The 16,573-nt window shown below is 42.6% G+C and overlaps 1 protein-coding gene across 1 annotated transcript; it reads left to right on the top strand.

Annotated features, from left to right (window-relative positions):
- The first annotated feature begins 522 nt into the window (after positions 1 to 522).
- Positions 523 to 16,496, top strand: LOC112265220 (WAS/WASL-interacting protein family member 2). Its single transcript, XM_024442336.2, is given in 9 exon segments — positions 523 to 958; positions 2,529 to 2,662; positions 3,137 to 3,269; positions 4,751 to 4,870; positions 6,379 to 7,164; positions 12,875 to 13,042; positions 13,045 to 13,110; positions 13,754 to 13,864; positions 14,224 to 16,496. Coding segments are annotated over 8 exon segments (1,491 nt in total). The 5' UTR covers positions 523 to 958; positions 2,529 to 2,599; the 3' UTR covers positions 14,268 to 16,496.
- The last annotated feature ends 77 nt before the right edge of the window (positions 16,497 to 16,573 follow it).

The raw sequence follows: 16,573 nt of genomic DNA, 5'->3' as shown, positions 1-16,573 counted from the left end.
TTATGCATGCATGAACACATCTGACATGAGGCAAAAGCAAGAAGAGGACCCTGCTCCACACACTCGAGGGTGTCCCAAGTTAACTAATTATAGATTGTTTCTCGAGCATCCTATAGGTTTCATTCCATGGAGGTTGCTGTTTTCCCAGTTGCTAAACTTTTATTTTCATATTTTTTTCCTTTTATTTTTTTAATGAACAAATACAAAAACATTGCGTATAGAATACATTTTCAATTTGTCAAAGTTATGGTGGGTATTGCTTTTTTTGTTTTTACATTTACTGATTTCAAAATATAATTTAAATAATGTGAAGAGGGGTTTGTTTTTTGCCCACTTCATTTGATGGATAAAGGATCTTCCAAGAAAATAAACCAATGAACAAGTTAAATCAGGGTCCATATTTTGGATCAAAATAAAAGTCTAAGATTAAGTCGTTTCTTTTCAAATAAAATCTTATCTCCTCTTGACGCAAGAACAGTCCCAAAATAAATGGTCAGTTGATAAACAGCAGTGATCCTGTTACCTGCCTCCATTTTGTGTTGGACGGCCCATTTCCGGATTTCCGAGTTCTGAAGGGAGAATCTCGCTTTGCTGGTCAAGACGAGAGCAGAATAAAAATTACATGCAATAGGATATAAACTGGAGATACGCGTACCTCGAATTAGTTTATGCACATAAATAGAACTTGTTTACAGCCAAAGTTAAAACGCCAGCTAAATTCCACTTGACAGCTGTCGCGAGTAAACAGTAATTTAGCTAGCAAGCTAACTTTGGGTATCGGATTTAGTTGATTTCGCTAGCAAACAAATTAGCTGCTAGTGTTTTGTATTTGATTTTCTAAGCAAGTAACCAAGAGAGCCGCATACTGCCTGTGATTGTGTTAAGTAGCAAACTTGCCACAACTGCAGTGTCCATTCATGTTGTTATTGAATACGAGACTCAAATCCTCCGAGACGGGGTAAGTCACTGCCAATCCACCCAGCTAACTTTCGTTAGATCAACATGTTATCCAGATAATGGCTAGTTAACACACCTTATATACATGTTACTTATATTGCTACATTAATTCAAACAGTAATGCACAGTTAGGTAGTTCAACTTTTAGGCCAAGAGGAAGGAATTGCATTTTTTTTCTAACTTGCATGTTTTTGGGCTCGCTCACCTGTCACCTCTTGTAGATTGACGGAGTGTGCATAGACATTGGCTAGCGACTCGAGAACACTTCTGATTTGGAATGTTCCCTTGTCAAATCTGTGCTTACAGTTCAGTAACAATCTCCGTCACATTTTCTGCATATCATAAAGTGAAATTCAAGTGACACTTCTGACTCATGCCTGCACGTTTTAGGGTTGCTAGTTTGTTTTATATGACGTTAGGCCCAGAATAGTTAATGACATCATGCACTTTTTCCCCCATTTATTTACCCGTCCACAAAAGCATATAACTCAGTTGGTCACATATTAGGTTGGAGAAGGAGCTGTACACCTCCCCTACCTTGTAAGAATGTCATAAAACCTCAGACATAGGATTCGCATTGTAGTCCATTGGCAATTCTCCAAGTAGGCGCATGTACAGGTGGTAACTGCCAAAATAATGAAAACACTACAGTAAATCAGGAAAGCAAGTGCTTCCACACAGGTGTGGTTCCTGTGTTAGTTAAGCAATTAACATCCCATCATGCTTAGGGTCATGTACAAAAATGCTGGGCAGGCCATTATTTTAGCTACCATGGCTATGCCCCCATAGGATGACAATGCCCCGTGTGGAAGCATGAGTGGTCACTGAATGGTTTGATGAGCATGAAAATGTTACCCATATGCCATGGCTGCCTCAGTCACTAGATCAACACAATTTAGCATTTATGGGAGATTCTAGAGACATTGTGATCGGTGTAAATGGTTGGTGCCGGTAGGGCAAAACAATAACATCAAATCCTGTCAATGGATGAGTCATGAAGTGGTGGGCTGTGCTGTCCGCTCGAGGTAGCAACTTACAACGGCTGCTACGTTTCCGTTCCTTATCGCCTCACTGGCAAGCTCACCCGATGACATTCCATTTGTTTCCCTCTTCTGTAAAAACCTTTTCAAACACTCTTGACAGGTAGCTTGTGGAATGGAGTTTAGGGGTGAGCGAAGGAGGGTGGGGTTTGCTGCGCGGCCTAGCTCAACGTGCTGTATGTCTGTATTCACAATGAGCTCCGCCCAGCCAGCGAACTGGTTTGGGGAGCTCTCCTGAGCTGAATCATTCTAGAGTGAGTATATGCATGTAGAATTTGAGGATAGCTGTTTTTAGTGTGGGCCACGCCACCATTGTAGTCAACAACTACTAATAGAGGTGAATTGTAATGGTCCTTGAACAGATGTCCCAATGATATCTTGACTTGCCTGAATTCCATACAGTCTACCAATGTACATCCTTGTTGTGTCATGATTGGCAATTTTACTCTATCCCCAGTTCAGGAGTGTTAATTTTTGACCCTGTTGTGTGCATTTAATTGAGCCAAGTCTCCCCTCTGTCTTGTTTCGAAGGAGTTTGAGGGTGTACCCAGAGCTGAGACGGTGAACAAGCCTCCTCCCCAAGGTGCCCACAGAGGGACAGGATGCCCGTCCCTCCTCCTCCCCCTCCTCCTCCAGGACCCCCCCCTCCCCCCACCTCCAACCAGGTCAGTCCAGCTCCTAAACCGATGTTCAAAACATGACAAAACTCAGAAGTCCTCTGAAGGGTTTCTAGAGATTCATGATTACATGATAAAATAACTGAAGTCACTCATTATTTGCTGTTGTATTGTTAAGGATGATACGACACCTTCTGATGTTAGATACTATGCCTAATATATTATTATGCCCACATTTCCCATAGTATGATTTCTAGGGTTGATATGCCATGTTTATAAAGGCTTCAATTTAATGATGCAGTTTTTACCTTTTAAACAAATCCAAACACAAACCAAGAAAGTCCAAGCTGGCCAAACACATACCCACGCAGGCACCATGTGGATTACTATCGACTTGCACCATAATGCTGCATTGCCATCTACTTTATCTGTTGCTATAACGACAGTACGGTATGCAGTTCATGTTATCATTTGCGTGGTCAACCTAACTAACATGGTGGTTTGTGCTTATCCTCTCCTCAGGCGAACACTAGAGCACCTAAGTTGAATCGGGATGAGGCGAAGGGGAGAGGAGCATTGCTCTCTGACATCTCCAAAGGAGCCAGGCTGAAGAAGGTTGGAGTGGTCAATGACCGAAGTGCACCTATTATAGAGAGTAAGTAGCGTAGTAAACATATAGGAGATAGAAACTAACTTTTGCACTCTCCTCAATTCCCGCTGACACACACTCACACACAGACTTTATACATACATACAGTACCAGTCAAATGTTTGGACACACCTACTCATTCCAGGGTTTTTCTTTATTTGTACTATTTTCTACATTGTAGGATAATAGTGAAGACATCAAAACTATGAAATAACACCTATGGAATCATGTAGTAATCAAAAAAAGTGTTAAACAAATCAAAATATATATTTGATTCTTCAAAGTAGCCACTGTTTGCCTTGATGACAGCTTTGCACACTCTTGGCATTCTTTCAACCAGCTTCATGAGGTAGTCACCTGTAATCCATTCCAATTAACAGGTGTGCCTTGTTAAAAGTTTATTTGTGGGATTTCTTTTCTACTTAATGCGTTTGAGCCAATGAGTTGTGTTGGAACATGGTAGGGATGGTATACAGAAGAGTGCCCTATTTGGTAAAAGACCAAGTCCATATTATGGAGAAAAAAAACAACTAAAATAAGCAAAGAGAAATGACAGTCCATCATTACTTTAAGAAATTAAGGTCAGTCAATCTGGAAAATGTCAAGAACTTTGAAAATTCTTCAAGTGCAGTCGCAAAAATCATCAAGCGCTATGATGAAACTGGCTCTCATGAGGACCGCCACAGGAATGGAAGACCCAGAGTTACCTCTGCTGAAGCAGCCTCAGAAATTGCAGCCCAAATAAATGCTTCACGGAGTTCAAGTAACAGACACATCTCAACATCAACTGTTCAGAGGACACTGTGAATCAGTCCTTCATGGTCGAATTGCTGCAAAGAAACCACTACTAAAGGACACCAATAAGAAGAAGAAGAGACTTGCTTGGGCCAATAAACACGAGCAATGTACATTAGGCTGGTGGAAATGTTTATTTTTGGTCTGAGTCCAAATTTGAGATTTTTAGTTCCAACCTCTGTGTTTTCGTGAGACGCATAGTAGGTGAACGGATGATCTCCGCATGTGTGGTTCTCACCATGGAGCATGAAGGAGGAGGTGTGAGGGTGCTTTGCTGGTGACACTGTCAGTGATTTTATTTAGAATTCAAGGCACACTTATCCAGCTTGGCTACCACAGCATTCTCCTGCAATAAGTTGGACCGCAGTGTGAAGGAAAAGCAGCCAACACGTGCTCAGCATATGTTGGAACTCCTTCAAAACTGTTGGAAAAGCATTCCATGTGAAGCTGGTTGAGTGAATGCCAAATATATACTTTAATTATTTTTTTGAAATAGTTTTTTGGTTACTACATGATTTCATAGTTTTGATGTCTTCACTATTAATCTACAAAAACCCTTGAATGAGTAGTGGTCCAAACTTGACTGGTACTATACATGCAAAATTCCTTGCCACAAAGCTTTCAACAATATAAATGCAAGCATTATCAACACAACAGTGTAACAAGGAAATTTGTACCTCTGCTTTCCCCAGAACCAAAGGAAAGTGGTGGTGGCTGTGGTAGAGCAGGAGGGAGCAGTGGTGGGTCAGGGGGAGGCCCTGGAGGCCTTTTCGCTGGGGGCATGCCAAAACTACGATCAGTTGGAGCTGGAGGTAAGTAGAATTCACAAAATAGGATTAGAATGTAAATGGGGCCCTATAAACTCAGCTTTATTTTTTGCCTGGTTCTGTTTAGTTAAATTAGTCCAGGCTCTGTCGCAGCCGGCCACGACCGGGAGACCCATGGGGCAGCAAACAATTGGCCCTGCGTCATCCGTGTTAGGAGAGGGTTTGGCTGGCAGGGATGTCCTTGTCCCATCACCCTCTAGCGACTCCTGTTGCTGTCCAGGCGCAATGCACTCTGACATGTTCAGGTGCACGGTGTTCCTTCCGAGTGACTAGCTTCCGGGTTAAGCGGGCATTGTGTCAAGAAGCGGTGCGGCTTGGTTGGATCGTGTTTCGGAGGATGCATGGTTCTCGACCTCCGCGAGTCCGTACGGGAGTTTCAGCGATCAGACAAGACTGATCATTGTCAGACAAGACTGTAACTAACAATTGGATACCATAGGGGAGAAAAAGGGGTATAAAATAAAATCCCCCAGGTTTGTTTTCCCAAGTTTTCATGCTCAATCACACTTTAAATGTGCACAATGCAGAAATAGCTCCGCGATTTCCTGGTTGCTAAAATTCTAATAGTCAAATCAAATTTGATTTGTCACATGCACGGAATACAACAACCTTACTGTGAAATGCTTACATACGAGCCCTTAACCAACAATGCCGTTAAATAAATAGTTAAGAAAATATTTACTAATTTATCGCATAATTTCAAGAAACTATTGTATAGAGAATCATTGTACCATCTAAAACGCTGTGAAATCTTTTCCATAACCAAAAATATGGTATTTTCAGCTGTTTGAAGCTGGTGTGAATAGAACACAGAACAGATTTACCACTTAAAACTTGCTTTCAATAAGAATAACATGTGTAACTCACATTTCTATGTGAATTTGGTCAGGTCGCCCCCCAAAAGTTACATATTGCAGCTTTAATAGAAAAAACAAATTGGATGTTCTAAGTCCACAGCAATGCTTATTTAGATTATTGGGTGAAGTTTAATGCAAGTTCGCACCAGCAAGAGACTGTTGTTCAGCAACGTTTCTGTAGAAAGTTGCAGAGTTTGCAAAACAAATGGCCACTGGATTGATGCAAATAATCATATCATTCTGTCAGGTAGGGATAGGCTACTTTGTAGTTAACGTTTAATTGTAGTTAACGTTTTGGGAAAGCCTTTCCATCTCTACCAGAAGAAGGTTGAATAAAAATTCAGAATCACTGATGCATTTTTTTTTCAGGTCTTATGATTAACTTGGGCAAATTAATGACTAAGTTCAATACATTTTTTATGAATATTGTTGAATTCCATTTTGTCTGGATTCTGTCTATGTTCACCACAACATGGATTTTATAGGGCCCTATATAAATACACCACTATAAATATACTGCAGAAACAGACTGGCACCCAGGCAACTAGATGTTCTACATTTGCTATGAATCTTGATGTGAATGGGTGTATCTATGCATAGTGTTCTAAGATGTGTGTTTCTATGCCTTCCTTCCAGACGTCTCAGTGGGCAGATCCGCCCTGCGTCCCCCAGGCTCCAGACCTGCAGCCCCCCGGCCCACCCCAGGCCGCTCTACCTCCCCTTCCCCAGGAGACAAACCCTCCCCAAGTGATAAACCTTCACCCCCGGAGCCCCAGCGCTCCCACCGCCCCTCTCTCCCCGACATCTCCCGCCCCTCAACCAGTGCCAGCTCCTCCCAGTCCTCCAGTGGGGGCATGAAGCACAGTACTTCAGGCTCAGCTCCGCCTCCTCCTTCAGGCATGAAACATAGCACATCAGCTCCACCTTCTTCGACAGGGGCCATGAAGCCCAGCACATCCGTCCCAGCTCCTCCCCCGCCATTCAACCGAGGTGGTTACCGCAGCAATGCCCCGTCAACCCCGCAACAAAAGGCCCCAGTAGGCATCAGCAACAGCCGGGAGAAGCCCCTCCCCCCGCCGCCCCAAAGAGGCCCGGCTCCGCCCAGTTCTGGCCCTCCTCCTTCATCAAGACTGCCTCCTTCCTCCACGCGGCCGCCCACTGGTGGGTCCTCGGCGCCCCCTCCGCCCCCACCTTACAGGCACTCCTCTGGGGGCACCTCCAACGGCCCCATGGGGGACCATGGTGGAGATGGGGCTCCGAAACTTCCCCAGAGGCACAACTCTCTGCACAAGAAGAACACTTCAGGCGGAAGCTACGGCGGACGCAATCATGCACCTCCTCCACCCCCCTCTCCATCTCCAGGACTTCCAGGCGTTGGCAGACCACCCCCACCTGCCAGAGAGCCCCCCAGCAAGAGATCAGGTACTAGAAGATCAATCCTTTCTTCCACACACAATTTCATGGTCGGAAAGGATGGGTAGTAGCCATAGTCTTAGACATCTCAACATTGTTTATGTCCCATTATGCTGTCCGAGCATTGGACAGTTCCACTGAGTCAATTTTCTGAAAGGGGGCATACTGTTTATTACCTTTAGTGTGTTGTTGGAACAGGTATGAAGCCAAGGTTGCAGATTTTACTACCACCTGCAGTTATAGAATGTTTGCTCACAAGTATACAGTGCATTCTGAAAGTATTCAGACCCCTTGACTTTTTTCCACATTTTGTTACATTACAGCCTTATTCTAAAATTGATGTTTTTTTCCCCTTATCAATCTACACACAATACCCCATAATGACGAAGCAAAAACTGTTTTTTAGAAATGTTTGCAAATTCATGCATTTTAAATATCAAATGTATGTAAGTATTCATACCCTTTACTCTGTACTTTGTTGAAGCACCTTTGGCAGCCTTGAGTCTTCTTGGGTATGATGCACCTGTATTTGGGGAGTTTCTCCCATTCTTCCCTGCAGATCCTCTCAACCTATTTTCAGGTGTCCAGAGATGTTCGATCTGGTTCTAGTCTGGGCTCTGGCTGGGCTACTCAAGGACATTCAAAGACTAGTCCCGAAGCCACTCCTGTATTGCCTTGGCTGTGTGCTTAGAGTAGTTGTCCTGTCTGAGGTCCTGAGTTCTCTGGAGCAGGTTTTCATTAAGGATCTCTCTGTACTTTGCTCCGTTCATCTTTCCCTCGATCCTGACTAGTCTCCCAGTCCCTGTCGCAGAAAACATCCCCACAGGATGATTCTGCCACCACCATGCTTCACCGTCAGGATGGTGCCAAGTTTCTTCTAAATGTGATGCTTGGCATTCAAGCCAAAAAGTTCAATCTTGGTTTCATCAGACCATAGAATCTAGTTTCTCATGGTCTGAGAGTGTTTAGGTGCCTTTTGGCAAACTCCAAGCGCACTGTCATGTGCCTTTTACTGCGGAGTGGCTTCAGTCTAGCCACTCTACTATAAAGGTCTGATTGGTGGAGTACTGCAGAGATGGTTGTCCTTCTGGAAAATTCTCCCATCACCACAGAGGAACTCTAGAGCTCTGTCAGAGTGACCATCGGGTTCTTGGTCACTTCCCTGACCAAGGCCCTTCTTCCCCAGTTGCTCAGTTTGGCTGGGTGGCCAGCTCTAGGTGGTTCCAAACTTCTTCCATTTAAGAATGATGGAGGCCACTGTGTTCTTGGGGACCTTCAATACTGCAAATGTTTTTTGGTACCCTTCCCCAGATCTGTGCCTCGACACAATCCTGTCTCTGAGCTCTACGAACAATTCCTTCGACCTCATGGCTTGGTTTTTGCCCTGACATGCACTTTCAACTGTGGGATCTTATATAGACAGCTGTGTGTGTGTGTGTGTGTGTGTGTGTGTGTGTGTGCCTTCCCAAATCATGTCCAATCAATTGAATTGACCACAGGTGGACTCCAATCAAGTTGTAGAAACATCTCAAGGATGATCAATGGAAAACGGCTGCACCTGAGCTCAATTCTGAGTCTCATAGCAAAGGGTCTGAAGACATATGTAAATAAGGTATTTCTGTTTTTTGTTTTTTATAAGTTTGCAAACATTTCTAAACCTGTCATTATGGGGTATTGTGTGTAGATTGTAATTTAATCAATTTTAGAACAAGGCTGTAATGTAACAGTGGAAAAAGTCAAGGGGTCTGAATACTTTTGGAATGCACTGTAATTTATTGGCTGATCCCTCCTGATGACCCGGATGGAATCATGTGATCCTTACTTAACCATAGAAAGTCCTCAATGGCACGGCCCCTGCTAAATTGGGCTTTTGGGCACTAGAGTCGTCTATCTATCTATCTATCTATGGTAATTAGGTCTGACCCCATTTAGTCGATTGTTTGGTCGATAGGCTGATGGTCGACCAAGATTTTTTGTTGTTGTTGAGCAGTGGCAAATACGTTTTTAAAAATCATGTCCGATTCATGCCTGTCTGAGTGGACTAATCCATTACGGAGGCTGCGGGAATGGCACACCAGTAGTACATTTACCGTTAATTCCCATTTCTAATCTGCAATGATTGTTTGGTTACGGTCATTTCTGTTAATGCCGTCATTAAATTATTATTACGGTCTTACTGTTCTCGTTGTAGGAGTGGACACATTGTTTGCAGAGCACACAACCTAGGCTACACTTGTGAAGTTTTGGTTTATTTCATTAGATTTACAAGTTGTCAATGTGTTCATTGTCTTTTGTTTGGAGTGCTATTGTCAATCTTGAGTAAGGACATGCACCTGATTTATACATTTAGAAGTAGGACTAGTCTACCTGGCCTGTGGCAAATGTAGGCCTATAAATGTGGCTATTTGGGGATCTGATACCATTTCTGATTTTCTTAACTCGCCATCACTGTGGAGCATCTCAAAGTATATTTTTCTTAGCCTCAAACAGCAAGTTAAGTCTATTTTTACATCCATTGAGAATGACAATAATTCCTCAATGTACCTATTTGAACCATCTTTCTCCCTTTCGATTATCCTACCACTCAGCATGAGGGGGGAAAAATCATGTTCAAACCCGGTGGACACATCATAAAATAGACCTAAGGATGACTTCTTAGCCCTTGCGCAAATAGCCTACAGCTGTGTCTGTCTGTCTGGAGGTCACTGGTGTGGGAAACTCTGAGCGCCAAGAATATTTTATACACTGTTGCAAGTTTGCTAGTTAATGGAAAAGGTTGCCGACCACTGGTGTCGTCTATTACTGGCAGCAGAGGGTCGGGAGTAGGTCTTTGTTCTTCTGGTTAAGCTGTATAGATCTCTGGCTCCTTCTTTTAGCAATTTGTATATTTTAATTGAAGCATCAGATGAGCTCAGTAGCCTACATATAGTTGATTTTGAAAAATGGATAGAAAAATACACCTTTAAAAATTTTGCCAATCGATTGTTCGAAAGAACAGACGACTCTCGGTCAACCAATATTTTTTTTGGGGGGGGGGCAGCCCTAATGGTAATTGCAATATAACAATTGCTCCACCTTTTCAGACCTACGTGAAGTAGGACCGAGGGGTTGATTTGGAATTGAACGTTTTGAATACGCAGCCGCATATTGTCATTAGACGGCTGAGGCCTTTGCCATGAGGCCTCCTGGTTTCTCTGCATTCCACGAGTTCTCTGGAATATTCTGGCATTCCTTGCGCTCTCGTTCTCTCTCTTTGACAGCTTACAGTATCTTGTCTTTATTGCAACTTGACCAGTCCTGATTGCTTGGGCATGGTCTGTTATTTAAGGACATGCAGTGTATTTGGAAAGTATTCAGACCCCCTTCTTTTTCCCCACGTTTTGTTATGGCACAGCTGCCTTCTGAAATAGATGAGGGCAAAAACTATTTCATCCATCTACACACATTACCCCATAAGGACAAAGCTAAACAGGTTTTTAGACATTTTTGCAAATGTAAAAAACGATACCTTATTTACTTAAGTATTCTGACCCTTTATGGGTATGAAACTCAATTGAGCTCAGGTGCATCCTGTTTCCATTGATCATCCTTGATGTTTCTACAACTTGATTGGAGTACACCTGTGGTAAATTCAATTGATTGGACATGATTTGGAGAGGCACACACCTGTCTATATAAGGTCCCGCAGTTGACAGTGTACAGTTGAAGTCTGAAGTTTACATATACCTTAGCCAAATGCATTTAAACTCAGTTTTTCACAATTCCTGACATTTTAATCCTAGTAAACATTTCCTGTATTAGGTCAGTTAGGATCACCTCTTTATTTTAAGAATGTGAAATGTCAGAATAATAGTAGAGAGAATGATTTATTTCAGCTTTTATTTCTTTCATCACATTCCCAGTGGGTCAGAAGATTACATACACTCAAATAGTATTTGGTAGCATTGCCATTAAATTGTTTAACTTGGGTCAAACGTTTCGGGTAGCCTTCCACAAGCTTCCCACAATAAATTGGGTGAATTTTGGCCAATTCCTCCTGACAGAGCTGGTGTAAGCGAGTCAGGTTTGTAGGCCTCCTTGCTCACACACAATTTTTCATTTCTGCCCACACATTTTCTATAGGATTGAGGTCAGGGCTTTGTGATGGCTACTCCAGTACCTTGACTTTGTTGTCCTTAAGCCATTTTGCCACAACATTGGAAGAATGTTTGGGGTCATTGCCCATTTGGAAGACCCATTTGCGACCAAGCTTTAACTTCCTGACTAATGTCTTGAGATGTTGCTTCAATATATCCATATCATTTTTGTTCCTCATGACGCCATCTATTTTGTGAAGTGCACCAGTTCCTCCTGCAGCAAAGCACCCCCACAACATGATCCTGCCACCCCAGTGCTTCATGTTTGGGATGGTGTTCTTCGGCTTGCAAGCCTCCCTCTTTTTCCACCAAACATAACGATGGTCATTATGGCCAAACAGTTCTATTTTTGTTTCATCAAACTAGAGGACATTTCTCCAAAAAGTATGATCTTTGTCCCCATGTGCAGTTGCAAACCGTAGTCTGGCTTTTTATGGCTGCCTTTTCAGGTATCTGAACGGCCTTTCAGGTTATGTCGGTATAGGACTCGTTTTACTGTGGATATAAATACTTTTTTACCTGTTTTCTCCAGCATCTTCACAAGGTCCTTTGCTGCTCTTCTGGGATTGATTTGCACTTTTCACACACAAGTACGTTCATTTCTAGGAGACAGAACGTGTCTCCTTCCTGAGTGATATGACAGCTGCGTGGTCCCATGATGTTTATACTTGCCTACTATTGTTTGTACAGATGAATGTGGTAACTTCAGGCGTTTTGGAAATTGCACCCAAGGATGAACCAGACTTGTGGAGGTTTCTTGTTAACAAGAAATTTGTGGAGTAATTGAAAAACGAGTTTTAATGACTCCAACCTAAGTGTATGTAAACGTCTGACTTCAACTGTATATCTGCAAAAACCAAGCCATGAGGTTGACGGAATTGTCCATGGAGCTCAGTGACAGGATTGTCGCGGCACAGATCTGGGGAAGGACAACCATCTCTGCAGCCCTCCACCAATCAGGCTTTTGTGGTAGAGTGGCCAGACGGAAGCCACTCCTCTGTAAAAGCCACATGACAGGCCGCTTGGAGTTGATTTGCAAAAGCACACACCTGTCTATATAAGGTCCCACAGTTGACCGTGTATATCAGAGCAAAAACCAAGCCGTGGGGTCGAAGGAATTGTCCTTAGAGCCCCGAGGCCGGATTGTGTTGACGAACAGATCTGTGGAAGGGTATCAACACATTTCTGCAGCATTGAAGGTCCCCAAGAACACAGTGCCCTCCATCATTCTTAAATGGAAGAAGTTTGGAACCACCAACACTCTTCCGAGAGCTGGCCGCCTGGCCAAACTGAGCAATCCAGGCAGAAGGGCCTTGGTCAGGGAGGTGACCAAGAGCAACAATTTAATCAATTTTTTAATAAGGCTGTAGGGTAACAAATGTGGAAAACTCCAAGGATCCGAATACTTTCCGAATGAGCTATACCACTTTTTTTCAGGTTACTGTAGAGTACAGTACATTCATTTTTCAGAAAGTTACAGGTTGGAAGGGATATTTTTGCGCCTTAATTGCTGCTATGTGATTATTTTAATCAGGCATCATCATGGTCTTACTATTGTGTGTGTTTGTTTGCTACCAATGCAGCCCCTTCTGCACCCAATCCTGGGTCACGAAACGGGGGTGGTGGGCAAGCCCCTCTTCCCCCGCCCCCCTACCGGATCCACAGTGCTATCACTTCCAACACCACCTCCTCGGAGCCACCCCACTACACCCGGGGGCCCAGGCCCCCTCCACCCCCTTCATCTTCCTCCCGCACCGGACCCCGCCACCTCCCCCGCCCATCCGCAACGGATACTCCTCATCCTCCAAGTCCAATATAGGTGAGTCAGTACAGGCTCATTTCCTCCATCTCCCAGTCCTGGTCCTCAGTGCCCCCTGTACATTCTGGTTTTCATGGAAGTCCAGTTTTTGAGCAGTTGACACTGCGTTTGATTAATATGTGATTGATGGCTTTTCATCGCTTTTTAGAATCTATCTTGTGTTGAGTATTAACCTCCACAGCCCTGAACACGGTCTACTTTGGATCACTATTGCCATTTTGTTAGCTCTCAAACCAACAGACATGTTGGAGACATTAGTAGCCTAGTTGTTGTTGATAGTAGAGTGTCAGGTATTATAGCCCCATATTCAAATGCCAGCTCAGTCATGCAAATGTCCCCCAGTAGTTCCTCTTGCATTGTGACCAATCCAGAGCGTTCATAGAGTTCATAGATTGCACAGTCAGATTAAAGTTTCCAGGAGAACTGACCGTTGTGCATGGGTTTGTTAATGGAAATGGACATTACTAGAGCAAGCTCGAAGTCAAAAAAGCATGACTTCTAATTTGTTTATATGCAGGACCAATGCTAAAATGTTACTGTACTTTATTAATTCTATTACTATACTAAGGTGTTGGCCTTAATTTGTTTGCTAGTTTAGTGTTATCTTGATTTACGGTGTTGTTTACCTTTTCTGAACCCTCAGAGGATTTTGAGTCCAAGTTTGACTTCCACCCAGTGGAGGACTTCCCACCCCCTGAAGAATATAGGAATTTCACCAAGATCTACCCCAGCAAAAGCAATAAACCTGGACCAGGTACAGGCTCAGGCTTAATTCATTCTCCACACCACTGCCTGCATATATACTGTACACAACATCCAATATATGGCCTCTGCACTACTGTCACAATGTTATTACCATATGGAATGTCAGCTGGGATTGAGTTAAAGCGAATATGGGCTCTTTCAAATCGTCTTTTCGTGATTCCTCGCATTCTGTCGACTTGCCTCCTTTGCACTTGTATTGGAGAAGGTCCATGATCCCTCCCCTTCTCCAATTTGTTTTGAGAATGATGTGAGGAATTGAGAAAAGATTCATAGAAAAGAGCCACATGGTTGTTTTTTGGAGGTAAGAACTGACCTGATGTAACCTTTTGTTTCCTCTACTTCCTGTAGGCATGATCCGAGGAGTACCTCCAGCGCCACCGGTGGCTAGGTGAACTATGGAACTCGGGAACAAAATGACTTTAATTAATAACTCAGTCTAATCAGAGGACGCTCAGGGGAGTGGCGTGACACTCGAAACACATACAGGTCTAAACATAGATACTTTATATGACCACAAGGAAACAAGTCAACCCCAAACGTTATAGAAAATTCAATAGTCTTGTTAGACGCTACGTTTTTATAAAGCCCTACACTACCAGTCGCTCTCTTTTGCACAAACACTTCAGACACTTCTGTTTCAGCATGATAGAACAAATCCACTCTGAACTGAGGTGCTGAAGAACATACCTGTTTGACTGTTGTGGACACAAGCGTTGCATTGATTATACTTTATAGCAGCAGGACCAACTAAGAATTCTGCATTTCATCTTTTGAAATGTGTGCATAATCCACGGTAATGATGTTGTTGATGATTTCCTGCGATTTATGAATGATGTTTTTAAACTGTTCTATTGTTAACTGCAGTAACTGTGCCATCAGTGGAAAATATAGGACACACACCAACGTTGCCAACAATGCGTTGTGTCAATTGGTGTACTTGGTGTTTTTTTTTAAATGCCGTGCTTCCAGTGCCCTGAGGAGGTGGTGTGTGTGTGTGGAATAAAATTCTCTCCCTTCTTGATGTGCCAATAGTTGGGTGGAGTAGAATGAGGGGCCTCTCACACTTAGAAAAGCTGTTGTTTGGATCACACAGAAATGGCTTAGTTTTTTTTGGTATCTTGTTTTTCATTACTTTGAGTAATGAAATGGGGACAGGAGAAATGACTTGAATGCTTGTCATGTTATGAGAGGTTGAGTCTTGCTGACAGTGAGTCTTTACATTGTGTGAGGGGCATTCCCAATTAGATATTTTTAATTCTTCCTCATGGCATTGCTCTGTGGCAGCATAACCGCTTAACCGTGGCACCTATGATTGCCATGTTTTTACACTAGAGAACAGAAAGTGCTGCTCTGATTGGTTGCATTCTAGGTTTATCTGAAAAAAAAACACTACGAAATGCTTCAGGGATCTGCCGCTCTTTATTGATCAAGGAAGGCGTTTGAGAGTACTGTATGAAATTCTACTTTCACTTTATTCAATGCTGTCCCTGTTTCTTGCCACAAGGGGATGATCGTGGTTCAATTATTACCCTCATTCCTTTCTTTGGACCAAGGGTAGCTTTGTAGGGCTGTCAGTCATTCAACCCCATCTTTCAGGAGTTCCTTCAAGGAACAAAAAAAATGTCATCTCTTTTTTCTAAACTAAAATATTTGATTTTACTGCTGGTGGCCCTTTTGGAATAGACCGTATCATGGCCAGAGGGAAACAATAGTGCTTGAGTTTTTAATGCATTCCTATGCAAGGAACAGTTTTGTATGTATTCTCACTTCTCGTTGGTAGCATCTAACCAAAAAGGAAACACCTAAGTGCCAGAGGAATGTGTAGTGCGAAGTTGCTCCTAGATGCTGATTTGGGGTCTGTTTTCTATATTCCCTACTAATGCTTAAGGTTAGGATTGGGGAAGGGAATCTTATCCTAGGGGAAACATCACCTGGAGCACCAGGGAACTATTTAGGCAGAGTAGGCCTCAAATGTCATCATGGTGGATTTGTATAATTTTTATGACTTATGAGCTCCTAAATGTGTACTACCTATAATGCAACAATGTAATGACAGTGTTATTTCTGTTACGATTCCACTACAGTGAAAGAAAGCTTCATGAGAATAGATTCCTTTTCTCTTCTCCATTCCTTTTATGTAGTCCTCAGGCTGGTTGTTGCCTTACATATCTGTCATACTTATTGGTACCAGTGCATTTGTAAAAAAAAAATATATATATATATCATTTTTAATTATACTCACTTTTTATATTAAAAATGCAATAATTAATGTATATTTACATAAAGTATGAGGAATATGGAAATTGTAGTTATCAATATTTTAATGTTTGTAAAAAAGCTTGTAATATAGGGAGTAAATTGATTAAAAGGTTTATCAACAGGCCAGTTGTGGGTGTTGTCTGACAGCCAGAGAGATTGGTCTCTTTGCAGCACTTCTCTATATGCCTGACAGTGTGTAACTTATGTAATTGATGGATATGTTCTGTCTCACACAGGTGAGTCATTGACTGAGATCCTCATGTTCTCACCCTGTTCATTCCTACCATGGTCATTTCACTTGTTAATCAACCATGTTTTATCATTTTGAAATAAATATATGATTTTTGGGGGGAAAAGGGGTACATGATTGTCCATTGTATTTTACTCTTTATCACCATGTCAATCATATTTTAAGCTTCTTGCAAATGCAATTTACAGT

Source organism: Oncorhynchus tshawytscha, linkage group LG02 (assembly GCF_018296145.1).
Source record: "Oncorhynchus tshawytscha isolate Ot180627B linkage group LG02, Otsh_v2.0, whole genome shotgun sequence".
Lineage (NCBI taxonomy): Eukaryota > Metazoa > Chordata > Actinopteri > Salmoniformes > Salmonidae > Oncorhynchus > Oncorhynchus tshawytscha.
This window is presented reverse-complemented; position numbering and strand designations above follow the sequence as displayed.